The sequence below is a fragment of the Struthio camelus genome, chromosome 31 (genome assembly GCF_040807025.1).
Source record: "Struthio camelus isolate bStrCam1 chromosome 31, bStrCam1.hap1, whole genome shotgun sequence".
Classification (NCBI taxonomy): Eukaryota; Metazoa; Chordata; class Aves; order Struthioniformes; family Struthionidae; genus Struthio; species Struthio camelus.
The window spans coordinates 3721239-3748125 of record NC_090972.1 but is presented as its reverse complement, the minus strand read 5'-3'; the positions used below and the strand labels follow the sequence as shown (position 1 = coordinate 3748125).

The 26887-nt window shown below is 45.2% G+C and overlaps 1 protein-coding gene across 23 annotated transcripts in view; it reads left to right on the top strand.

The window, feature by feature from the left end:
• Window positions 1-871: 871 nt before the first annotated feature.
• Window positions 872-26887, top strand: part of BRD4 (bromodomain containing 4) — an 85949-nt gene continuing 59933 nt past the window's right edge. For 3 of the 23 annotated variants that reach the window (XR_011136688.1, XM_068922992.1, XM_068922991.1), the window contains exon 1: window positions 1411-1627. Coding sequence is in view for 2 of the 23 variants with exons in the window: in XM_068922992.1 (XP_068779093.1) it covers window positions 1435-1627 (193 nt within the window). In the remaining 21 variants the exon portion in view is untranslated. The other 20 variants (XR_011136689.1, XM_068923003.1, XM_068922993.1 and 17 more) reach the window with 13 other exon arrangements.

Here is a 26887-nt window from a genome sequence, read left to right as displayed (position 1 = left end):
CAGTGCCCCCCATGCAGTGCATCTGCACCTCCCCTGCGCAGTGCGCTCACCCCCCCAGCGCAGTGCCCCACTGCAGTGTATATGACCCCCATGCAAGGCGGTTCCCTCCCCAATGCAGTGTCCCCTTGGTGCAGTGTCCCCTGCAGTGCACCCTGGGGACAGCTCCCCAATGCCACTGCCCCACATGCAACCCCCGGTGCATCCCCTCCCCCAATGTATTGCACCCCAGGAACCCCTGTGCACCCCTCCACCCCATGCACTGCACCCCAGAACCACCCCTGGTGCAACCCCCCCGTGCATTGCGCTCCGGGACCCCCCCCCCCGCAGTGCAGCCCCCCCCCCATGCCTTGCAACCCCTGCAGTGCATCACACTCTGCGACCTCCCCCCCCCCGATGCAACCCCCCCACCCGGATTTTGCACCCCAGGACCAGACCCTTGGTGCAACCCCCCCCCGTGCATTGCACCCTGGAAACCCCCCAGGTGCAACCTCTCCATGCACTGCACCCCGGAAACCCCCCCGGTGCAACCTCTCCATGCACTGCACCCCGGAACCACTCCCCGTGCAACCCTCCCCCTCGTGCATTGCACCCCGGAACCCCCCCAATGCAACCCCCCTCCCCGTGCATTGCACCCCGGAACCCCTCCCTCGGTGCAACCCTCCCGTGCATTGCACCTCCCCACTGCATCGCACTCCGCTCCGGTGCAACCTCTCCCCCACCTCCCTCCGTGCAATTCACCCCTCCCCGCTGCAGCCCCCTCCCCGCGCTCCCTTCGGCGGCGGGACCGCGGCGCGGCCCCGCCCCCCGTGACGTCACGGCGCGGGCGGGCGCGCGGGCGGGGCCGGCGCGAGGCGCGGCGGTTGGCGGCGGGGGGGCGGGGCCGCGCTACGCCGTGACGCCAGGCGCAGCGCGGTGAGGTCAGTGCGGCGCCGCTGTCGGATCCGCTGTCCCTCGGTGTCTATCTCCCCCCCCCTCCCCTCCCCCCCTCGCTGAGGCCTCCAGGCCCGTTCCCGCCTTTCCCTTTCCCCCTCCCCTTCCCAATCCCCCCCCACCACCGAGCGGCGGAGGAGACGCCTTCCTCCTCCGGGCCCCGCGGGACCCGGCCCCGGCGGGAGGGCGGCTCGCAGGGCCCCCGGCCCGGCCCCCTCCCCGCTGCCGCCTCAGGTAAGGGCCAGGCCGCGCGCGAGGGGAGCGGCTGCCTGAGGCGGGAGGCGCGGCCGAGGGGCGGTGGGGGGGAGGGGGTGTCGGTATTCACCATTCTCCCTTACGTCGCCCTGCCAGCGTAACCCGCATTGCGTAATGCGGCCGCTGCGTCAGGGAGCCTACGTAATCTGCGGTGGGGCGCCCTGCCGGAGCCTGAGGCCTGCTGCGCAAACGGCGTAAAGGGGACCCGAGGAGGGTGCGAGTGGGTGAGGGGGACGCGGCCCTTACGCTATGTGCGTAGCGGGACGGGACCCTCAAGGCCGTCGCTGCGTCGCTGGCGTAGCGCTGGTCACGCGCCGGCTGCGTAGGCCGGCGAGTTGCGCAGCGGCGGCCGGGCGTTGGGGTTGGGGGGGGGGGGAAGGTCGGCTTTCTCTACGCGGCGTACGCATTTTACGCAATCGGCGTCCGGCGGAGGGTAGCAGCGGTGAGGCCGGCGGGCTGTCGGTGCGCGCCGTGCGGGGCTCGGGGAGCTCTCCGGCTCGGCTCGTACGCTGTGGGCGGGAGTGCGTGTGTATGTATGTGTGCGCGGAGGAGTTGGGGGGGGGGGGAGTGCCCTCCCTGGCCGTCTCCTCCTGCGCTCGCTAGGGTACGCCACTTGCGTAAGGTCAGCTTCCCCCGCGCGCAGCGCTGCGGCCTTTTGCGTAAGGAAGGGAAGGGCAGCAGGGAAGCCGGAGGTGGGAGGGGGGGGGAGCGGTGCGCCGTTGGCGTAACGACGCGCGGCGGCAGCGCCGCTGGCGTACCGTGGCGGCCGTGGGGGTGGTCGTGAGGGAGGGGAGAGGACCCGGGTTCCGCTGCCGGCGCTACGCCGTTGGCGGGCCGGTACGCAGAGTGCGGGAGCGGACCCTGGGGCGGGGCGGGGCGGGCGGAGCTGAGGGCACTTCCTGCCGCCGCCATTTTGTCATCGAACAGGAGGAGGAAGCGGCGGCTCCTGTGCGGCGGCGGCGGCGCGGCCGGGCCCGGCCCCGCGGTGAGTGGAGCGGCTTCGGCTTCTCCTCCCGCCTCTCCCTCCCCAGCTCGGCGTCCCCGAGGCCCCTCGCTTCTCCCCCCTCCTTCCGCCCTCCGGCTCGTCTCTCCGCGGCCGCCGCGCAGGAAGCTTCCCCTCCTCCGCCTTGGCGGGCCGAGGTGAGTGGCTCCCGCTGCGCCGTTAGGCCCGGAGCCGTCCGCCACCGGCCGCGGGGCCTCGCCGCGGACACACGGTCCCGGCGGCCCTTGGGCTAGAGCAGGCCCGGCTGGAAGTGCTCGGCCCGGCCCGGCTCGGCCGGCGGGGGAGGCGGCCTGGGCCGCGCGCTGTGCTCGCCTGCGCCCGGGGCTCTGCTGCCCTTGGGGGCGGCGATGCCCTTCTCGGCCGTAACTTCGGGAGCAGCCCGAAGTTACCGAGCCCTCTTACACAACTGCTTCGTTCCCCGCCTTCGTGCTGCGTGCCGAAAAATGCGCGTTTTAGCGCGTATTCCGCCGCCCGTGAAATACTTCATCGTTTCCTTCTAAGCTGTTGGGCTCCGTGATGAAATTATCTGCCAGCCTGCTTTCTGCTGTTCTCACCTCATGTGGCTAGTGTAGTGGCAAGTTGATCTTCTGGGTTTGCTTCAGATCGTTTTTCTAGTTTGTGGAACTTCTTTGCAAACTCTATGCAGGAGTAGGTCTGCTCCTAGAAGAGCTTTGGCGAAGGGAAACCGCTGGGAGTCCGCTGCCCCTCCACGTTTTGGCAGTCTTTTTGGGGGGGACAGAGAAACCTCTGTGCTGTCAGAAAGGAAAACCAGAATTTACTGTAGAGGGAATGTTTTTTCCATGGGATTTTGTGATCGAAGGATTGTTACAGATGCCAGAGAACCTAGGGCTATGTTTACGCTATTGAGATGTTGGTTAAAATGGACATTCAGTTCTCACGGTTGCTGTGGTTGTTTGTTGCAGCAATTCAGTTACATTAGCTGTTTGTATGAAAGAGAGGACTGTTCCTACTTGCCTTAAATGCGTGTTGACAATGAGAGCTACAACTTTACATGGCTAGTTAATAGCAGAAAAGAACAGACTGTTATAAAGTTGGATTGCTCTGTTTATTATGAACACATCCTTATTGCCCCAAGTACTTGGGTGTTATTTTCTTCAAATGTTTTTTGCAAGTGTCTTTGAAACTAACTGCAAGCAATTGTAGCTAAGCAACTGTAAAAGCTTCCTGTAAACCTGGTATTTCACTGAAGTTGTGTCAAGCAGAAGCTTTCTGAAGAAAACTCTTTAAAGTTTTAGTGCTGTTTAAATATTCACTGCGCACTTTATAAAACAGATTATGGCGTGGTTTAACAAAGTCTAGGAAGCACTGCTGCTCATAGTTTTTTTTGTCTGAGATGTATATTACAATGGGATGTAAAGAATTAAGCTGACAAATGCATAGTTAGTAACAAAAGTTTATCGACTGGTAGCTTTACTAGTCAGCAAAGATTGGGGCTGATCACCAGTAGTTATATAAGATGCCCCTGTTTCAGGGCTACTGTTTTAAAGAACTTTGATTATTGGCTTATATTAATGCTGTTGATATCACCTGTGTAGTCCTTCAAAGTATCAGAGTAGTCTGTATGACTTAAAACGCTTGTAGTAGTTTTACGGAGACTTGATCTTACGTTTATGGTGCACTGACTTCAGATTAAAACTTGTTTTTAGCTAAGTGCTTTATTTATACTTCTCGTCCCAACTTTTGGGTAGTTATCTTGCCTGAATTTAGCTAAACTGTTTCAGGCAAATAAAATACTGAGAATTAAACTTCCTTCCCGTGCTTAAACACAGCTATAACTTTACTGCATACGTAATTCTGGTTCAATGAAATTACTACCTAACGTAAGTGTTTGCAGAGATTAATGTAAATTAAATTGATGTTGATGTGAGTTTCTAGTGTTAAACTTAATGCAGTGTGAATTAAAGGTCATCCTAAACTGTTTTCTGTTGTAAACTGGGGGCCCTTTAATGTTTTAAAGCATTAGGGGAAAAAAATATTTGAATTCTACACACCTCTGAGTTGATTAACCATGCTCAGTGATAGCGACTGTAAATAAAAGTCCCGTACTGGAAGAGCACCGGTGTGAGGCTGGTTGTTCCCACACAGCTTCTAATCTTTGCAGCTTGGCAAAAGATGGGATTACTCATTTTAAAAGTAGTAAAGCACATAGTATCAAACAGGTGAAACATGACTTTCCTGATTCCTCCCCCCCACTACATTAATTACTTAAGACTGCTACAGCTGAATAACTGTTGCTGTTATATTATCTGATGATTCTCTGGTGAATGTGACTTAAATGGAGGTGACCAACTGTTAGCTAAATTACTGTTGGCAGAAAACCCATCTTTAGCATAAATCCCGTCTACATTTTGAAGAGGAAATGTGGATTCTGCTTTGATTGGGAACCAGCATATGTAAGAATTGATCTTATTCTAGCAAACGATCTTATTCCAGCAAACCGCATGACGGTCACTACGGTGCTTTTGTTACCTAATTACTTTTCAGTGAGTTATTTTCAGTCTTCCACACTTGAGCAACTTCAATTGAAGTGTACTTCTCTGCACATAATCAAACGGCCTTGCTATGGTTTCTCGATACTTGGAACAATTTCTCAGAGTAAACTTTTGGTCTGGTAATTATCTGCTGGCAAACATTTAGTATTTGGAGAAAATTCAAGAATGTCAACCATTTGTTTGCAGGAAGATATTCTACCTTGCTCTTTGAGAAATAAATACACTACCGTCTCTGTTAAGAAGATATCGAGTGTCTGGCTGCGAAAGAATTGCGTGCAGTTCTGCAACTAAATCTGTGGGTGGATCCCTGCATTGCATGAAACCCCAGTGGAATCTGTGGGATTTGACTCTTGAGATTGTATTGTGCATATCTGCAGTCCCTATCCTGTAAAGCTGCATGTAAGGGTAGATTTGAAGAACAGCCGCGTTATTTCGCTGTCATCTTTTATCACTGCTGTTTGTAGTTATCCATTAATACGTTTGGGTGGCTGCTAGTTTCAATGCCTTAGTGTAGTAGTATTTGCTTTGGTAGTTATTGTTAAACCGTCGGGTTCCTTGCAGAGATTGCATCCCTAAATATACAAAGGGCCTGGAAGTAAGAAGACATCTTGCATTAGGAAATAGTAGTGATTGGATCATGGTAATTTGAACGCGTCTGCTTGTGATGTTTCTACAGGGTATAATTCCCACAGAAAGGCATTGCTTTTCTTGTGGCTCTGACGTTTCTCATGGCCTTAAAGGTAAAGACGGGTGATTTGGTGTGTAAGCGGATTTATTCTGCTTTAACTCCTCTTTGGTATGATGCACCAATATCTCAGAAATAGCATATAGGAAAGAGCACAACCTAAACTAGAGGTAGACCAGAAACCGGTGAATAGGGATGTTAACACAGGTACAGGGAGGGGTGCAGTGAAGGCAAATAAACTATGAAGGCTGTTAGCAGTGCTTTTGTGTCATCTCCTGGGCTTTGCTGGAAGGCATAGTTCTTCCCTCTGCTTAAATCTGACTTTTGTCCAAGGATGAATTGTATCTTGGCTTCGACCAAAGCGGTAAAGAACACAGTGTGTAAGCAAGTGGAAGAAAACATTTGTGCTCCTGTTCCTGGTCATGCTGGAGGGAACTTCGAGTTCATGGGGGTTTGAATCTGGTTATTTAGCTTCCTGCTAAGCAGACGAGAAAGTTGATAGTTGGGGGGGGGGGATTGAATAATAGCTATATTAAAACTCTGTAACATCAAAGCGGGAAAGCCTGTGGAGAAATATTGGCAGAGGTACTTGCTTTGCTACTCTTTTTTTTTGGTCAGGATTAAAGTGTGATTCAAAGAACAGCTCTGAACTGGAGCTGTTGTGCAGAGCGGATATGAAAGGGGAAACTCTAGAGTAGTCAGGGAATCCCAAGTGCAGCTCACTTGCATGCAAATTGTATGGATAGACCTTCGCAGCTCTTTCCAGGATTTTACTAGAGGGATGAGTATCCTAGCTGACTGATCCGTTTGAAATTTTTTGTTTTGACAGTTTAAAGAAATATGTTGAAGTAAGATTAGCGAGTAACTTCTCTTAACTGGGATTAAGACCTGGTTGTATGCCAGTGATAAAGGAGGAGTGGGCTTGCTTTAACACTTTCAGGATGGAGATGCAGATAATTCACAATGAAAGAAAGATGGACTTGGGTTCTGCTGCAACCACACATTGATTCATTTGTGCCATATGGGACCAGCTATTTGGAAGTATGAAGGTTTTGCTGTTGTCATTCTCTGATGTGATGATTCCTAGCGTGCAAGTTGTTTCTGTAGCCTGTTATTTTTGTTAAGTGGGTCCCAATAGCTTGATATTTGTTAAACGACAGTGCAGAGAGATGTAGGCTTTGGAGAGCTTTCTGTTTGTAAAAAGGCATTGAAAATCTCCAAACTGAAAGTGTTCTTCGGCATACAGTCTTCATGAGAAGATACTGAAAAATCATTTTGGGTCAATTGTTTGACTGTTAGCTTTGGCAGTTTTTAGGGGAAGCTGGAGATAGCTGTTTGCAGATGTCAAAAAGCATCATTGCATTTCTTGTACTGTACTTTGACATCCAAGAGGGTTAGAAGCATTTCAGTGTAAAATTGGCTTGTACTTCCAGAAACTGCGTCTAGACTGTGTCTAGTTCATGTCTCTTTCCTTAAAACTGATTAGTTGTGAAGCCAGCTTGGGGTCCATACCTCTGTGCCGTAAGTTAGAACAGCACTTTTCTGTTTGGCTCTAGAGATTGTGTTAAATATCAGAGGGGGGAAAAAAAAGTGTATTGCTAGCTATAGGGATGCAAGAACGATATGAAATATCTAGCAATAAGAATATGAAACATTGATCTGCCAGTTGGGAACGGGATAGGAGGGCAGAAAAACACAAAGCCTGTTTTGACTCTTATATCTGTTTCATCCGTCTCGTGTGAGACTTGAGGGTTTTGTGTGTGTGTGTGTGTGCAGAATTTGTCCTGTAGTAACTTGTTTGTGCTAGGCAGTGACTTCTTAATTTGGAGGTGGAGGAAAGTGATGACTGATAACCTCGGTCAAATCTTTCTTAATCCTGAAGTAATTGTTTAGTCTCAAGTATTTTGGAGCTGCCAGAGTGTGCTTGAGTTGCTTTGTGTTGCTGCCTTTGCTCTTGAGAAACAATACTTGCCTCTGTTTCCCCCCCCCCCCCCCAAGTCTTTTTTTAATGGAATTGAGCGGCTTCATTACCATTTCTAGTATTTTGCTTCAGGACAGGGAGGGGAGGGGGGAGTTCTGTCACTTCAGTAACCACTTACAGCTCAGCTGCATCTGTATTACTGTCTTCCGTGCGGGGAGAAGGGTTGCTAATTATAACTTTTCTAAAAGGCTTGGAATGGTCCTGTCCTGATTGGCTGGTCTCATTCAAAGCGACTGCGAAGCCTGAAGGAGGAGCAAAATGGCATGTATCCAGAGAAATGTGGAACAGCATTAAAACCGAAAACAGGAACTGTTCAGTAGCAGTGAAGACTTGAGCAAATATCTTGAAATCAGAAACTTTCTAAGCAAGATCCCAGAAATAGGAAATGAACAGTTCTCTCTCAAAATCTGATAGGTTAATATTCATTTGCTGCCTTTGAAAGAGGGTTTTATTCATCCTCCCAAGTAGAATGGGTAGCATTTGTTACTTGCGGCCTTCCTGTTTGCAGCCACACCAATCCTCGCGTGCGTGCAGAGAAATCTAATCTTTCTAAGAAACAGTGGACTTAGCAGGATAGTGGCTGACCTGCTAGTGCAGTAGTTAGGTTTATAAAATGTTGTCTGCTGAAGAAACACTGGACTTAGCAGGATAGTGGCTGACTTGCTAGTGCAGTAGTTAGGTTTATAAAATGTTGTCTGCTGAAGAAACACTGGACTTAGCAGGATAGTGGCTGACTTGCTAGTGCAGTAGTTAGGCTTATAAAATGTTGTCTGCTGAAACTCCTTTCTCCGTTTCCTTATTGAATATGTGGCAGTTTTACCCCTTGCCCTAAAATAGGTGAAGGAAAAAAAAGATGATGAATGTGTATGTTTGATACAAGTAGTTGCGCCATCCTTAACTTGAAGTGTCCTTTGACAATAATCAAAACTGGACAGAAAGCCGTTTGTAGTTTAAATGATGCACCTGATAGAGCTGAAGTATCGGAAGATGAACTTGTGATACTAAAAACACTGCTACACCTTTGGTCCATAGCCATAGTATGAAATAACTAATACTAGAAATACCAAATAACATAATACTAAATAACGCACAGCGCATACCTTCATGCTTTGTTCTTCTTGTCAGTCTGTACTTCAGTGACAGCTTCTCGCTGCCGTCGTGAGCAATGGCAGAAGGTTTCATCTGCTCTGTGGAGATGTTTGAAATGCACAGCTAACGTGGGTATTCAGAACAAGACGACACAGAAGTGAGCTGTGAGTATGTGGATTAATACAGTCCTTTAGTTTGCGTGCCCTGTTACTCAGAGCTTAACCCAAGTGCTGATTTTGTTCAGCCGTGAAGCTGGTAGAACATATTTCAAGCCAGATGAGAGTCTTTGCAGGGTTCTGATGTGGTTCAGGCAAGTTTCTGTAACAATGGCAATATCTTTCCTAAAAGGGAAAAAGTCTCTAGTTTAAAGAAAAAAATACCCCCAAAACCTTGCCTTTTGGACAAGGGGGTGGATATGAGCTGTCCTCGCGTCTTGCATAAAGCAGAATTATCTTGCTGACTGTAAAGCAAATGCTGACTGCTGTGGTCTACGCTGAGCAGCTGTGGAGTAAGGTAAAATTTTCCTTGGACAGGTGTATGTTCCTCAGCTGCTAATTGTTCTCCTTCTGACCAACTTTTCTCATGATATTTTCTTACCTGACTAGCAGATAGGTTGAAGGTATGTCGCAGGAAGACCTTTGCTGGCTTCCCTTTATCAAATCAACCAGAACTTGAGATTTCAACAGATTGATCTGAATGAGAACTTTGCAAATCATGGGGTTTTGCCCAGATGAAAAGGTGGCTGCCTTGTAGCACACTTCAAGGGCCATCAAAAAAAGTCTCAGGCAGAATTAGTAATTAGCAGAGCAGTAATTGAAATAGGCCTAATTTTAGTCTGAGTGAACTCCCGTACATCTGTTATGTGAACTTGCTTTGTCGGCACTGTACAACTTCTGGAGGAGTTGTCAGGGCAAAGCTGCGTGTGCCCGACTCAAGTCTGTTTGGGAGACTCCCTAACCAGGTAGCTGCGCGTAAACTTGTGCCCTAGTCTTGTGGGTTCCCATTAGCAATGGTAAAATATTTTGTTCCTCTTTGGTTTGCTTTGTGTGTTACGTCAAGTCGAAAAATACATATTTAGTGACAGTGCCACGCGCTCACAGAAATTACTCTCGGAGGATTGAGAAGTAATTGGGGGGGAGGAGGGAAGCTGTAGAAATAACAATCAAGGAAGGATAAGTCTGACAAACCCGAGCCATGAGCTTTCTGCTGTTTAAAGGAGCAGTTCTGCCCCTCTGCTGGCTCTAACCTGGCAGAAGACCTATGGTATTTTGCTGGGTTAACTTTCTGAAAGTTTAGCAAGCTAATTGGATGTACGAAGGGATCAGATGGGTGCCAGAACAGTACAAAGAAAGTGGCAGTGGTGTTTGATTTGTATTTGAATGGAAATTGAATTAACTTAAAACTTGGGAATGGGAAATGATGGTAAATGGGAAAAGATGACTTATAGTAGTGAACAGTGCACTTATATCTGAATAATGCTAAATGTATACCTACGTAATTAAGCAATTATGCGTTTAGACAAACTTGGGTACTTCTGCAATTAAATAGTCTTTTAGAGTATCATGCCAACTTGTTTTAATTATTGCCTGTCAGCATACCAGCCTTTAAAGTTTAATAACTAAGATACAAACGGCAAACGAGCTTGAAAACTTGAATCAGTTTCATACTTGCTAATTAAAATCATGTTTGAAACTTATTTGAGCTATTCTCTATTGGGAGGCACGCTTGGAGTAATCAGCCTGCCGGGTTACTGATAGGACTGTAATACTATTTCAAGAGTAATCCTGAAGTTCCCAGTAAACTAGAACTGGGTGATGTAATGAATAGTGAGCAAGCTTAGCGAGCAAGTCTTTTGATAGCTCACCAGATTAAAATATTCAAAATTTGTTCTGTGTTATGGACGCTGCAATTTCTGATGCTGTAACACAAGTATTAAATTTAAAAAAAGGAAGATGGTGCTGGAAATTATATGGAAAGCAGCTGAAAGTATAGCAAGACTTGAGTGCCAGTTTTTTCCTACCACCTCTGCTGCTAGGTGGAAATAATTGGAATTATTCTGTCCCCTTTAGCTTATTAAACATCTCTTGCTGTTAAACATTGTGCTTCTTGACTCTTTTTTTTTTTTTTTTTTTTTCCTGTCGGTGGAAGTTGTTTTTCGGGGAGTAGGATTGTTTCAGTAGCACTAATGGAAACGAGACTGTGCGAAGAAAGGACGAAGGTGCCGCGAGTGCTTTGGCTGTGCTCGGAGTATTCTGAACTGTGTTGTGAGCTGCGATCTCTTTGGGAAGTCCCCGTCTGAAATGGAGTGGAAGTGGCCCAGTGCGAGTGCCGCTTGTTTCCTTTTATGCTTGGTGGAGTTGTGGGCACAGTTCACTTCACCCTCGCATAGATGTCTGTGTTCGGCAAGATCAGTTGAACCCTAGAAGTTCTTGTTTATCTCCCTGAAATAGAAAAGGAGCTTACAGGAATCTCGCTCCAGGTGCGCTACCGGGAGCGGTATCTGCCTGCCCTACAATAAAGCATATCTTTTACCATTCATGTAAACAAAAAGTGTGAACTTGCAGTAATTTACGTCATTACTCTACTGGACTGAACGCTTTTTCTTCATGTAAAATGGAAACTATTTTCTATTGACTGTTTATCTCATGATTGGGGTGGGGTATAGGAACTGAAATACCAAAGGGTGTTTCATGGGCTTTTTTTAGTGTGTTGTCTTGCTCTGTGCTGTGGTTTGTTTTCTCTCAATGCACTGTTTTCCCTCTTCTCTCAAAAGCATTTGTACAGCTGCATGGAGAACTGTGTTTTTTTTTTTTTCTAGCCGAATCATTATTTTGTGATGGGATAAGAGGCAGGGGCTGGAGCAGGGCAGATGAACTGGCTTGAGTGGCGCTGCAGCCATACGAGGAACCGTGGCCTTTCTTTGGACAATCCATGAGAAATTTGCTTTTACCTCGTTCTGGGCTTGTGTAATTTGCCCTTCTGAAAAAGAGACAACGAAGGGGACAACCGCTGTGTGTTTATTATTGTACAGAAAGTGCCTGGGACATATCTACAGATGGCAGGTGTTTTGTCATATTTCAGGTGACAGTTATAAGTTGACTTCTGAATACTAGTCCTTCCTTTTTCTCGCGTGTACCTGGAAAGATTTGTTTTTAACGTCTGGTGTGTTGGTGGAGGAGAGGCTGCGCGTTCTTCTTTTCGAGAACCTAGTGGTCTCTGACATGCCAGAAAAAGCCTTCCGCAGTCCAAAGACTCTTCTTAAAGTAAGCTTGTATTCGTTGTTGTTTTCATTCCTTTCTTCCCTCCTCTGCCTCCTTTCCACTTTCTGTTGCTGTTACCCTCTTGTCTTGCTACCTCTTTCTCTCACAGCTACTTAGGCAGCAGTTATGGTGCGATCTGAAGAGCAAAACTCTTCCTCCCAAGGAGTTACAATCTTCTGATGGATCGTCAAGGTGTTAATTCTCGTTTCGCCTCCTTTGTACGCCTGCTTGCTTGGCTCTGAGGGCGGTGAGTGAAGCTGCCTGGATTCGGTCTCGTTTTAACGCTGCTGCTCATCCTACTGGAAAGTCTCTGCGCAAAGACTTTTTGTGGGGCCCTCTTGAACGTGAATTTCCCGTTTTCAGAATATTCATGCATGCTGATTTTTCACGCTTGAGCAGTATTTTCAATTTGCAAAATTAGCGTAAAGAATTCAAGGTTTATGTGGCTTACGGAGGCAGTGAACTTGCATTTTAAAAACTCGGTCAGCAGGGTTGGGTACGTGCGTTCAAATTGTTCTCTCTGTTTGTATTTCATGTACTATTGCTCCTTTTTGGACCTTTTGCAGGGAACCTGCAGTAAAGCAAGTTAAAACATTGAGAAGGGTGAACCAAGCTATATTCCTAAAGCACCTTAGTTCTGGAATGTCATGAGACATAGTTCTTAATCACACAGTAGCCTTTTAATGCTAATTTGACAGGCTAAAGAGGTATTAAAGTGAGGGGAATAACCCTTAAGAAAATATCCTTGGGGCAGAAAGTTTTGCTAGGCTAAATGGCTTTGACTGAGGTCCTGTGACCTGAGAGCAGCTGTGAAACAGGCCACATTGACTTAACCTGATTTGGCCTAGAACTAAGGCCTGGCTTAAGATCCACAGTGCAAAGTCCCTTTTACTCTGCCTCCCGCTCCATTTCATTGTGGTCTGGTGTAGGGCTGGAGCAATGGGGAATCAGGCTTAGGGAGGAGTTTTTGAGTTGCGTTTAATTCGAATATAAATGTCAGTAGTCTGGAGAATATTGAGAATAATTTTGTATTAGACTGTTACTGGTCCGAGTGCTTTCTAAAAACCAGTATCAAATAACTGATACGAGACTGTCCTCTTAGCTTCAGCCTTCCTGAACTCAAGGCACCCTTTTTTCCAAACTAGCTGTAAACTTTCATCGTTCATTTTTTACGTATGTGCCGTTGTTTATTTTGGAAGAGCATAATTTGAAGGCGTTCTTGCTGGCAAATCTTGATTGCAGTTGATTACAGGCAAGTCAGCTTTGCCGTTGTGGCATAAAAGACAAAAACAATGACTTGTCTGGGTTCCTTTTTTTTTTTTTTTTTTTAAAAACTGTCCTAGGTGTAAGTCATAGTTCAGTCAAGGACGCGTGCAGCGGCTTAACGTTCAGTGGAGAGAAGTGTCTTCAGTTGCGCTATGGCTGCTCTGAAAATTGTCCACAAGTCTCATTTTTCTGGATGCCTGATGGGCCCAGGGGAAAGGTAGTTAGAGAGGCAGAATAATCTTGGATTCTCCGTGTTTCTGTATAGCTGAACCTGTGGAGTATTAATGATGAAATACACGGCAATAGTGCCAGCTTTGAGAACACCTGAGCTATATAGCACTTAATCACCAGCAAGGTGGCCGATAAGATATCAGAGTTATCTTAGCACTATAACTAATACAAGGCTACAGAGTTACTCCCTCCTTATAAAAGCTTCTCTGCCTCCTTTTCTTACTGGTCGCTACTGACAAAGTCCGTATCACTCTTATAAGCGCTGTACTTAGTACGCGAGGCCTTGGTTTCTGGAAGAGTGAAGATTTGGGCTTTCATTTTAAAGTTCCTTCTGCAGAATTGCTGACTAGAATTGAAAATGACCGTGTTTAAAATTGAACTGTGCGCTAAGGTCTCTTTGTTCCTCTTGTTTGAAAGTCATCTTTGTTTCCGTCAAACTCAGTTGTGCGGCTGAGCCCAGAGAAGTGCAGTTAACTAGCTCCTCATGTTTTGAAGGTGGCATCATCTCTATAGCAGTGATCTGCAGAGGATCTTTCAGGCACTCATTGAACCCCCGATATATTTCTTGTATTTGGCAGGTGAAATTTCAAACAGTCTGTGCCTCAAAGAAATAAGAACTTGTTCTGCTCCTGGTACCTCCACGTTTCATTTCTATTTATTTATAATTAGAAATGCAATCCAGAGGTCCCAATCCCGGTTTTGGAGGGAGCAAGGATCCGCTATACTTAAGTGGACTTGATGGGCCAGAAAGACACTGTTCTGCTGAGCGGGTGCTAATTTTCCACTTAGAGCAGAGTGAATAAGCAGAAATCAGATGAAATCAGTTTAAATCACTTGGGTCGCACTCACTGCCTGTTTGACCTAATCCTTCAATTGGTCCTACCGCTCAGTGTCTTTCTGCTGTTTTGCCTGGTGTTTAAGTATGAAAACACTTTTCCTCTTTTAAGGTTGGGGTTGTCTGCGTAAGTGGACATGCACAGTCTGGGTATCAGCTGGATTTGAATCTGAAACTGAGTGCCTTTCCTCAGTGGTAGGAAAACGGAGCTGTTCAGTCTAGAGTATCTTCTGTATTTCCCCTCCAAAGGAAGGAAAAAATAGCGCTCCTGTTGGTGTTCGCTTTGTTAAACTTCAGCAGAAGGTGTATTCGTCTCACCAAAGTTAATGCTAAAGCTTAGGTGCAAGAGAGGCTCTTTGTGTGCACGCAGGCATTGTCAGCACAGATTATCATCTCTGGCTGTTATTCATATTTCCTGTTACAAAGTGTTCGATTTCTGTGCCAGTAGTTATGCCCTGCTTGCAAGACTTGGGCAGTAAAACCCTCCATCTGTCTGCTAGACTAACGGCAGCAGGAATGCTGTTGTAGAAGGACGGACTACAAACCCTTTGCACGCAACGCTGAATGTGTTTTGTATTTATTGATGGTACGAGCAGCCGTGCTGTATCTTTATAATGTTGCTGAGTGTGGGCAAAGTTGGTCTTTGCAGTCCAGAGTTTATGAATATAACGCCGATCAGAGTGGGGATAGGAAGGGAGTAGAGTGCAAATTACTAGTCCAAAGGTTACCTGGGACGTTTGTGGCTTTTTTTTTTTTTTTTTTGAATTTGTATGTAGATTTCTGGCATGTCAGTGTAGTGCATCAATTGCAAGAATGCCTACCTGTAAAATCTGATCATTCAGCACCTAGGTGTGCTTAATATTAAATGTAGTGTTTTGGCGTCGGTAGCACAGGTAGCTCACAAACAATTCTATAATGGATTTTTAAAAATCAATGCTAGAAGCATCACCTGGTGATCTTCCTGCTATCTCAAAACTAAGTGTGACCAGTACTTCTGATCCATTGACATGTTCATAGAAACGGCTCCAAGGTTTTATGTTGCAACTCCTCCCTCCCAGCTCCAGAATCCCAAGAGTGATCCTTTCCTACCTCTCTGAATATAATTATTGGAGTTACATTGGGCATGGCACATAGCTCATCTGTGCCCCCAGGAATGCAGGGAAAGAGCACAAAGAAGAAATGTGTTACTGCTCTGTGGGTATGTGGGACAAAATTTGACCCCTCCTTTTTTTTTTTTTTTTTTGGTTTTACTTGCAAAGTGGTGCTTTCTGCTTTTTAATGCCTCCTCTGCCCAAGGAGTCATTCATAGCCAAATATGGGTGGGGAAAAGAGGAGAGAAATAGATTCCGTGTGAAAAAGAGAAGAGTAAGATCTGTTGTTGGATTATGTTTAGTTACTAACAGAACTTAAAGCCTGAATTTGTAAGCTAGGACAGCTGTGCCTCTATCAAGCATAAGCAAGACGGGTCTTTGGTGGAAGAAAGACGGTTAAAAGCTTGTTACTGCTTCTGCTTGCTTGCATTTAAGGCTGGGCACTGTCCTGGAAAGAAATATTCCCTGTAAACCATATCATGTTACAACAAAATAACATTGCTGCTTATTCCTGGTGTTCTTTTGGAGACATGTATTTACAAATGCTGCTGACCTTGTGCATGTTGACAGATGTTTGTTTGCAGAACTTCAGATGATTGCTGTTCTAGCTGGGGGAAAATTCCAACTGCTTGCAGAGTCCGAGAACTAAAAGGTGAATTTTCAGCACTTTCTCGTTTGGCAATGCCTTGGCTTTTATGGCACAAGCAGCAGAGAGTGGTCAGAGTCTGGAAGAGCCTCCTATGTCATTCTTGGTCTTTCTTTTAAGCTGGGCACTTCAAAGGGTGGTTTTTAGGTACTGATCTTTCAGTAGTTAAATGAATTGGCCTGTGGGGGTGTCTGTTTCTCATCAGTGACTATAAAGGCAGCTTAGGGCCGTTAGGTCAGACTTAGGCATCTCAAATCCTCTTGGAGTTAGGCAGGACTGATAGTACCGCATACTCAGGAGCTGCTTGCTCTGATTCCCAGTTGCACTCTTTGAGAGACTGCTTGCATCAGTATTTCCCATTTCATGATAGTCTGTTTAACCCTTTTATACGAGTCTGCCAGTTTAACACGATACAGGTTATATGGAGGAGTTTGGGAATATCTTCTTTTCCGTAGCTGTGCAAAAATGTAAAGGTTAGTAAGCGGTCGTTGTGAGAGTAGGTCTTCACTGCAACATAGATATTACTCTTATTTAATAGGTCTAATGTATTTTAAATGTGAATGTGCCATCCTTGTTTTCTGAGCCTGTGGCGAAGTAGTGTGTGTCTTAGCTTTCTTTCTGACTCATTTAACTATCCTGCTGGACTTGATTGGTTTTTTTTTTTGTTGTTGTCTCAGGACAAATTTAACCAGCTAAGCACGCTACGTTTTTTCACGCTTTAAACACGTTTTCATTTTGCCTTCACGTTTGGTCTGCTTTTTTGCATGTTTTTTTGTTCTGACCTCAGGTTGTCCTTTTTACCTCTGTCTAGTTAAGTTTCTCCAGGCAGTGTTGCTATTGGGGAGCCTGTGTACTTGCTGACTATTGATTGTGCAAAAAAATACAATGCTGAGCAGTTCTGGTCTCTAGATCTATCTACCTGTCTGGAGATGTGTACTAGAAGAGAAGGGGACTGAGGAGGAGTGTGAATTGAGCTGGAGCTAAGGGACAAAGTATAGCATGGTGGCTCTTGAAAGGTCTGAATTAACTTTTAGAGGTCTGTTTTCATAACTGAGCCCTGCTATTCATTGCATATGCTGAGACTAATAAGCATAATTGAGATTTCAGCTGCAAAAAGGGAAAATCAGTAGCTGAGTATTTTGTTTGTTCCTTTGTTTGTCATAATTTCTCCCTAGACTATTTTTTTTAACGTTCCTGTGCGTCTGGGCTTCTGGGGGACTTGGGATTAGCGCCTCAGGCCCTTTTCATTTCCAGTCAGATAGCTTCGACATCACCACTCACTGTAATGGCTACTCTGTCTTGCATTAAGATACACCTTATTCACTGGGCAAATAATTCACATATCTAGAAGTTTGGGGTGAAATTCTAAATATTGCCCTGAGTGTCAAGTGTCTTCCTGCACTGCATAGTGGATTAAATTTGTCCCGTGCTCAGCTGCAGTTTGGAGGCTTGGACAAAGACACAGGCGTTGTATGTCTTGGAGGTACGGTTGGCTTTCAGGGTCCCATCCACACAACAAAATCTCTTAAAACTAAGCTCAAGGAAGGCGATAACTCTTCCATGGCTTAGGAATTTATTAAGAAACTCAAGGTAGAAATGGATGGTAGCTTGTAGTGGAGAAGGATGATTGTCAGGGAGTCCTCCAAGTCTTGTTGGGACTTGTGCTTTTCAGTGTACTTGAAAAGTAACCCAGCCAAAGGGGTGAATGATGGGTTTGCATATTTCAGAAAATAGAAAAGGTCTAGGAAAGTTGAAGAATTCAGCAGTGTTAAATGAATGGTCAGTAAAGTGGCAGCTAAGCTAATACCAATAAATGCAAAATCCATAATTCAGAATTTAGAGTGTTTCATGGTGTAATGTGCTCTCACAACACAGGAGATCAGAGATTTTTTGGAGGGTTATGATTTATTCTTTCTTGTCTGAAAATTCCTAAGAAAGCTCGCAAGGATGGTTAGAAACATGAATGGCTCCCAAGTGAGGAAACGGTAGTGACTTGTTTAAGGTAGAGAAGGCAAATAGGCAGTGACTTACTAGGGTCCTCGCTTCTCTTTGAAAAATAAGCAGCTTTCTATTATGAGAAAGTTCTAACAAAACACTTTTCATACAGTTCAGTTGTAGAATTCAGCCATTAGTAGAGGCTAAGAACAGAGGTAAAAGTCAAACTCGTGGGCAAATTTATCAGAGGGCAACATGTAACTTCTGGCTTAGTGTCACTAAGCACATCTTAGAAGAGTGGAGAACGTATTTGTGAGGGGTCACTCATGTTCTGAAGATGGCAGATGAGACAAACATTTGGTATGACAGTGTCCCATCCCCTAAGTCTTGCCCATCAATTTGGATGGTTGGAAGATCCAAACCTTGCCTAATTTGGGCTGTGGGGAGGGTTTTTTTGTGGTTGAAGCTAAAGCTTCAGAACCTGAGCTGAAACCTTGAGGATGTTTTTGAGAGTCGAGTCTTCAACACGGTTAATGTGGGCTGGCGGCTTTAGCCGTCCAGCTTCAGTAAATACTGAGTTGTCTGATCAAGAGGTACTTCCACTGGGGCTTTAGTCCTATGTACAAGTCGATTCAGAATGAAACGAGTAGTTTATTTCAAGGTAAGGATTAACTGGAGCATTTCAGCGTTGGGTAATTTTGTCGTCTTGGGACGCTTTGCATACCCAGAAGGACGTGTTTTTCCACACCTTGCTGGAGAAAGTTTATTGTAACACAAGCAATTGGTGAGTGAGTTGTCAAGGAAGATGACTGGCAGGTGAGTTTGGGTTACCTGTTACCCTGATGGTTTTCAAAAGCCTTTGGTTGATGTACGAGGAAGGGCTCGTTGGACAGGGGTGGCTGTCTGCAGACTCAGCTCATGAGTAACAGCTTGCTCGGGACACGCTGACCCTGAAGTCTAACACCAAGTTTTCTTCTCTGCAGAGCTGCTCTGTGGGAGTTTTCCATATTGATTCATATGTCATGTTTTCCATATTGCTTCACCTGACTTGTCTAGGCATTAGTCATGCTAGCAGCACTGGAGTCTCTTGGTGCATGAAACGTCTTCCTTGTCGCTCTGGATAACTGTTCCGGTTAATGTTGGCTGCTCTGTTTATGTACTCTTGTACTAATTTTTGTATAGGTTTATAAAAGATGGTGGTTTCCTACTCAGAAGTCCTGCAAGAATTGTCAATTAATAGAGTAAAAGCTCTTTCTTCAGAGTGCAGCCTCATACTAAAGATAGCTTTTTGGTCTTGGGTAAGTGAGCTGGTAAAAGGAAGGGGGAGAAAGTCCCCCTCTTCTAACGGCTCCATGTCAGACTTGTTCTAATAACAAAACTAGCAGCTGCTAATACTTTCTAAACCCTCTTATTTACAGGTCTTTCAAGGCTGTCTCTGCAATTAAGATAACTGCAAGTTTCTGGCATCTTTTAGACTATAGGTCTCTGGTCCAGTCAGGCATTTGTATATAAAACCACTTCTGTTTTTGACACCTGCTGGGATGAGTATTTGTCTTTGGTTTTCCTTGCACTTTTTTGTTTGGGAGCTATTTTAACTTAATCCCTTAAAAGTGGTGATCGTGTTACAGTAATCATCAGCTAGAGCACTTTCAGATCCACAGTGATGGAGCTTACCAAGCCTGATGCTGTAAGTCCAGAACACGTTTCAGAAGTGCCCAGTGACTGTATGCAAGATAACATGGCAGTTTGGGGAATTCACCAGGAATCCGGTTGCTCTTGGATAGCTTTGAGAGACAGTTGCCCCAGACTGAGCTGGGTGCAGCTGACTGTCTTGCATAGTTGCACTTAAAATGTGAACACCTGTGGAAACTTCAGTGCACTGAGCTGCTCAAAGGTCCCCAAGACTTGATGTTTTAAGATTTGCCAGCTTCATTTTATGATTGGTTTATCTTCTTACTCATAAGACTTGGAAAATCTCTGTGCTGTGTGTCCTGGTAACTTTTATTGTGTGGTTGAGGTTGGTACTTTCAAGATCTGAGTCTGTTGTGTGAATTGGGCAGCTATTGGTGGCTGTTGATGACCTTTTTTGGCTTTGTTGAAGGAGGATCTGGTACAGCTTATGCTGCCAGTACTAATCTGAAGCATACTGGGTCAGACCTACACCTTGATGTTGCTGTCTCATCTGTTAAAAAGCACCTCAAGATTGAAGCAGCTGGGCCCGGAAGGCTGTAAGAGACTTGTTTAAAGCTGACTAGAGCAAAGGGTCTCGATCAGTGTCTTATTAAAATAGATGTCTTTTGATGGCCGCTAGCTGGCGAGATCTTTATGGTGTTTAGAAGAATCTGAATACACCTTATGAGGTTGTGTAGGATCCTTGCTCCAAATAAGAATTTGTTTGAGCTGGAGATAGCTTGGGGCTCTAAATTGATCTCTAGCTTGCTTTTGCTATCATTTGACTTCTTCAACGCCAGCTAGCATGTTCTAGCACGAACAGTAAAGATGCTCATAGGGAGGTTGTCTGACTTGGGTTTGGGGGAGGACAGACTTTTGGGCGCAAGCCTTTCAGGCTTCCTATTTGCAAACTAGCAAGGTAAATGTAAATGCTTGTCAACATGCTGCTTCTGGCTAGGAAGCACCTGCTGACTTTCTCCAATCCTCATGCCTTAATTGAATTTTAAATCTGTGAATCCCTGGTAGTTTGAATACTTTCCTCCTCATACCACTGACTAAAGGATTTGAGGCTAAATTGGCCTTGTTTTGAAAACACTCCTCTGGCTAAAGAGCACTAATTAATGTCCTTGCAGGGCAGCAGTATGCATCTAGTTGATGACCAAAGTATGTCTCCTTGTTTGTACCCAGCATTTTTAAGTGGTTTTGTCCCTACTTGCATCTGTTATAAGTTCTGATAGAGAGACTTAATAAGGTTGTTCACAAGACTTCAGAGCCCCCGAATTACACAGCTACCTAGGTGTAACTTGCTGGACTTCTTAAAAGCGTAGCAGCAGCAAAACGGAAACCATTAGGTTTCAAACTCCTGAAACCTTGGCCCAGTAGCTGCAGGTGTTGTCCCTGGCAGGCATTATGGGAGAAAGGCTGCATTTTGTATAATAAAACCCCCTTTTGTGAAGACTCCTTCTTAAGTGAGGGTGCTTTGGATCTTAAAGGTACAAAATGACAGGCTTCCTACTGTAACTTAGGTGGGGCAGATCTGAGTGCTGTGGCTTGGTGATGCTTTGTTCAAATGCAAATGCGAATTTACTTGCAGAGAAGAAATTATGTAAGACAAAGCAAGAGTAATAGTTTAAGCAAAGAGGGAGACATTTTGAAATTGAGAAGCCCTGTATTTTCTGCAAAAGGCATTTCCTTCTTATTTTTAGCAAAATTGTTAGCTTTGTGTATTGGGCTTGTGTTGTATGGACTATTAGATACCTTTATTTGCCTCACATGGCTTAGGTGCCTATTACGTCATCTTACAACAGCCTAATAAGTTGCATATATGACCAAAAGGTTGATTTTTTGGGTGACTGCAGAACGTGCTGGTTGTAGCAACAGTGATAACGTCACCTTTGACTCCGGCTCAGTAATATCACTGAGGAATCTCTCAGCTGGGTGTTCAGCTTTAGTTGCTTCCAGAACCAGCTGCAATTTCTTTCCTTTAATATCATAAAGGCTGTTGGAAAAGTGAACCAGTTTGGGCTGTCACATTGGAGCGGTTACGTTTGTCCTTGGTTCACATTTGACTGTGTTGAAACAGCTGCACAGCTGATTTTTTCTATGTATTGTCTTGTTTTAAAATTGGAACGACTGTCTTGCAGAGGTATTGTTAGGTACTCCTTCTGAGACTGCTGTAGCAAATTGCAGTGCTTACTCTTAATAAATATGAAGTCAGGCTGTGCCGTATTTATGGCTGGCGCTGGAGTTATTACCTTGACTGCAACAAGTTTATGGCAGATATCCAAGTATCGCGCAGGCCTCTAAGTTCCAGTCTTATAGAACAAAAAATGTGACACCTCGGCACAAACTCGATGCAAATTGCCTTTACTTCGAAACAGTCTTCAGGCAGGCACTGGTTTGATTTCCTTTAAATACTTAATGTTTATTACATGTATGCGAGCGACTTGATAAAGTTCTGTGAAAGCAGGAGAGCATGTGAGATTAGTTCGGGGGGGGAGGAAAAACTTGCACCGTATCCAAGATGCATGGTAACTCCCTGGTATTTATATGGTGCAATGATGATTATTCTATTATCTGCTCCCTTGATAGTATTCCCAGGTAAAGCCTTATCCACAGCTTCAGCATAAAGTTAGATTGCCTGCATCGCCCTTTGTAAACAATATGCCTTTGCTGTGCCCTCGCTTCAAGCCGGTAGCATCGTGTGAACTTGGACGCTGCATTCAGTCCCCAAGATGTATTTTTGGGGGCTTGTGTACAGATGCGTACTGTGGCCGTGCTCTGGCCTGTATGGACTTGAATGCCGATGCGGAAATTCAGAGCCTCAGATGAATCATGCGCTAAAAGCGCCTACTTGTTTTCACTCACTGCAAAACGGGAGTGAGAACGGTTATCTTGGATGACGATGGCTACGTCTTTAGTCACAAATCCTCCTCGCTCCCCTTTTACATCATTTTTCTGTTTGGTGTTCATGGGCTTTATAAAAGCAGCCTTATCTTTCCATTCACTTTTAAGGGAGCTGTGTAATCAGATGGTGTATGCATACACTCATGTCTTTATCTGGACAGCGGCTGTTTTGAGTACAGAACAGCTCGGTCACGGAATAAAAAGGGAGCCTGAAGTGGCGTATTGAGCAAGAGCGTGTTTTTATTTTCTCCAAAGTCAATCCTCTCATTCATTCAGGATCCATGACCAATTAAGCAGCGGCTCTGTAAACAAACCATCTTGTACGGAAAGCATTCAAATTCACTTCCTCCATCGGATTCAATATGTTCCTTTCCTTTGTGGGGTTAGGAAAGGCCCCTTGGATCAAGCTTCAGTTGGTCACCAATTCTCATTCGAGTGTCAAACTCGAGAAACTTGGGGCATTATTAAAGGAGCACTAAGTCAAAGGAAATGGCGTTTTGAATATAAAGCACTGGCACAGCTATTAAGGAGGGGGGAAAAAAAAAAAACACTAGATGCAAGAGGTCGGGAAGCCTTACTTAGTAGATAGGTTTTCTGGAGTGTCTGAAACTGTTGCCTCCACAGTGAGAGGCATGTTAGGTAGCTGAATTAATTCACATTTGGAGTGCTGAGACAGCCCAGTGTTGTCAGTGCGGAGGCTGAGCCTCAGTGCGGACTTTGTATAGCAGCTAAAGCGCATGATTGTAAACAGAAAAATACAGAAGTGTTATGTATATATGAGATGTTTATCCTCTACCACGATCCTCTGGAGAAACAGCATGTTCCGCAACTTAAATTTGATGTTCTTGTGTGTTACAGCAAAGCTACACGGACAGTTTCGCCTGGCATATGAACGTTTGATCTTTTTTTTCCAGCGCTAACTTGCTGCTGTTTCTGGGGTTAAGGTGCAAATTAGTCCAGAGTAATTAAAAACAAACAAAAAAAACTATGTTTCTTTGCGGATATGTGGTGCTGGTTGACTCGATCGTTGCCGAGCTTATCCCTTCCGAGCTCTATCGGGCACATTGCAGTGGCCTCTGTGATGGATTGCTCTGAAAAGCGTAGGAAAAGGGTCTTTGGGAACCAGCTGGTGCTTGCTTGCTCTCTGGCCAGGAGAATCAGCAGGCCTAGCTACTGACCAGTGCTTACTGGAGCATTTTGGTGTTTACTCATGCAAATGTTCGAACTAAACATTCGCATGTCCTTGGAATTTGTATTTGGACTGTTATCACAAATACCATCGAAGATGTGTGTTTTCTTCTAAACTTGCACCAACTTTTCTCCATTCCTTTTACTTGGAGGCTTAAGTGGCTTTTCCCCAAATGATTTGCTGCTTTCGATTTTTAAAGGGGGGAAACCGAGGCTTTAACACTACTTCATATGCAGTGCATTTCACTTTTAGCAGGCTATCTCTGCAGTGGAATACCACTTACGTATTAGCAATGGCTTAGGTTAGTAAAATCCAAATGTGGGATGTGGAAAATACTGGGCCTTGTGACTGTTTTCAGCTGAGTTGTCATCTTGTACGGGAGCTAGATAGATCCTGAGGAGTGCAGCCTTCGTTTGCTCCAACAGCTGCCTTTAAGATAAGTTTCTCTAGACAAAATAAAACTTTTCCCTGGCCAAATGTCTGCTCTTTTGTGTTGATTTTGACTGGTGCAGAGCCTAGCTGACCTTGTGAATTGAGCCAGCGAGGATCCGCTGTCCCGCTAAGGCAAGAATTTGAAGCCTCGGCTATGTGTGTGTGCAGCAAAATGAGCCGCCAAGCCTGGCTGTGGCCTCTTCTCAGACGACGTTTGTTCTGCCATTTAAAGGTAGAAGAGGCTTGAAAAAGGAGAGAGAGGTCAAGAGTCTCCTTGCTGGGGATGATATGCTGGCTGTAAGATACTGTCTTGTTTGAGGGTCTGCTGCTCTAATAATTTTCCTGAAGGCAGAAATCTTCCTTATTCCACAATTTAGCTGCGTAGGACATGGCGTACAGCTCTGGAAGCTAAGTAAAAAAAATAAAAAAAAATGCAGCAATGTCTGAACGGGGAACCTCAAAAGCTGACCCAAGTGGTAAAAGGCAAAGCGAGCCCAGGCAGGACTCCATTCGTAGCGCCATGGAATTGGCGGTGTGCGGCATGCGCTAAGGATGGAAATGAGAGCTTAAGAACGAAACGGAGAAGACCTAAGCTATGTGACCTTGTCTTGGCTGCTGGGCTCTGCAGATCCTAAAGCAAAGGGATCAGTGAGCCTCGGCTCGCTAAAGCTTCCTTTTTCGAGATCATATTAATCTGACTGGTGTATCTGCAGAGATTTTGCTTTCCCATGAGAATTTGAAGCTGCGCTTCCCCCCCCCCCCCCCTTCTCCTGTCGTACCTGGATGGATGCAGTAGTTAAACCTGTAGTAGCAGTTTGCAGGTGAGGGGTGGCATCTAAGCAAAGCAAATCGGGCCGAGCTCCACCAACTCTGCGTTGTCTGCATCTGCTGCGCTAGTGACCGCTGATCTCTAAAGCTCAGCGTCGGAAACGTTGAGATGCCAACTGCAAATAGCCAAGGTTAGCAGGTTCCTAGTTGTTACTACAGCTGCAAGTGCATTGCTGGAAAATTTGGGAGGAAGCTTACAAGGGGCCGCAACACTGAGTGGTGAATTTTAGTGCAGCATGTAAGAGCTTGAAATATTAGTACAAGCGTTTCTTGTTTAGTAAAGCTGTTACGCTCTGAAGATTACGGTTAACCTTGTCAGGCTTACGTACACATGTAGGCTATAGAGTCCTGTATATGTTGATTGATCATGGGGATTAAATGCCTTTGGATTTTTTCCTCTATATTTAAGAGTGTCAAGAATGTCCTTAACTTTGACATACGATGTCAGTCTTTATTCTTGCAGAGATTAGAGGACTCAGTGTGTCATGCTGTAGGTTGAGTAGTTGGGCGAGGAGAGAAACTGCAACCCAAGTCTGAGGTGCGTTGAGGATGGATGTCCTTGTCTCCACTTAGCAAACGTTGGCACGTATTTCTCTGAAGTCTGAAAAATGGGCACTATCACAATTTTCAGCCGCTTTGAAAGCGAAGGGTGGTGTTGGTGTTGGCTTAGGCTGAGCTGAGTGTGGGCTGCCATGCTTCATTCAGTCGGCTTAAAGGTATTGCGAAATCCCAGCCACAGAAAAGCAGCAGGGGATATGGGGACAGATAGGAAGCGTGATTGCAGAAACCTGGTTTCCTTAGGAACTTAAACGCTAAAGAACCCGAAAACACTATTTATGTAGATGTAGTAGGTAGGGAGTGACTCTGCTTTCCTATATGGGTTGCTATTGAATTCTTCAAAATATGCTACCATCTGGTGCGTTTCAGCAGGAAAATGCATTGGTGACATATAGTACACAAACGCGTGTCTCTGAAGAGCGAATGACTGACCCTTTCGGTGCAGGAGGCTTGCGTGGCACCCTGAATTCAGCTCTTCAGTATCCAAAAGATGATATCTGCTTTAAAGAGGGGAGTTTGGGAGAAAACTGGTTTATAGTTAAGCAGCAATGAGAGGAAAATGTCAACCTTTTCCTTTTAACTGCATCTTTCAAAAGTGTTTAGATTACCTCCCGTCGTTCTTCATCGCATCCTTCGTTCTCTTCCACTTCGTGAACCTTTGCCTTTCCTATTGGAAAGGCACTTTGTGCAGGTTTTTCTCTGGGTTTGCTTTTCAAGGGTCGATACCTCCAGTAGCATCAGAAGTTAGAAGTCACTGTTTTTCATGAAAGTGCCTGTTAAGATTCTAATTTTTGTCTCAGACAGTCCAGTTAAATCGGAGTGAATGTATTTCTTCTAGCTGTTACCAAGCTTTTCAGTTTTCCCCTGTAGTGGTTAAAGTTTCACTGTGTCATAAGACTGATCCATATGAATGCTAAACTAGAAATGTCTACTCTTAAGGTCAGTTCAGGAGGGAAGCTCTTAAGCATAGTTTTACTGGCAAAGTTAATCTGTGTAGCTTTCTTTTGGGTGGTAGATATAATTCCTTTATTTCTAGTCCTTTATTTATAAGCTGGTTATTGTAGCTCTAATGCAACCCTCTGTCCTTTCTTTTCAGATGTTGCGTGAGTTGTTCGCTGGTACTGCAGTATGTTTTCTTGGTCTTAGCCTTTCTTAAAATATTTTATGGCTTGTTTTGTTTCTCTTTATTTTGTGACAACCCTCACGCCCTACACGCTTGTTCGAGTCCTGACTTGTAGGCGCGCATTAATCACGGCTGGGACGTTTTCCCCTGTACTTAGTGATTGTCAGCCTGTGAACAGTACCTGCTCGTTCTGATTTTTCCTGACAAAAAGATGGCACAAGGTGATAAGGGGCCTTCTAAATCACAGATTTCTAGTTTGTTTTTTGTAATTGCAGAACCTTCCTAGGATACTGGGCGTTTTCCCTATGTTTGCTTCTAGGTGGGTGTTTTGTCTCGTGTCTGGAGTTAATAATCTGTCCCTGCTAGGGAACATAATCTACCTCCTGCATGTTCAGTGGCTCTTAAAGGAATGCATTTTAATGGCTTCTTCCTCTAAGCAGGCAGTTACTGCACAGTTTG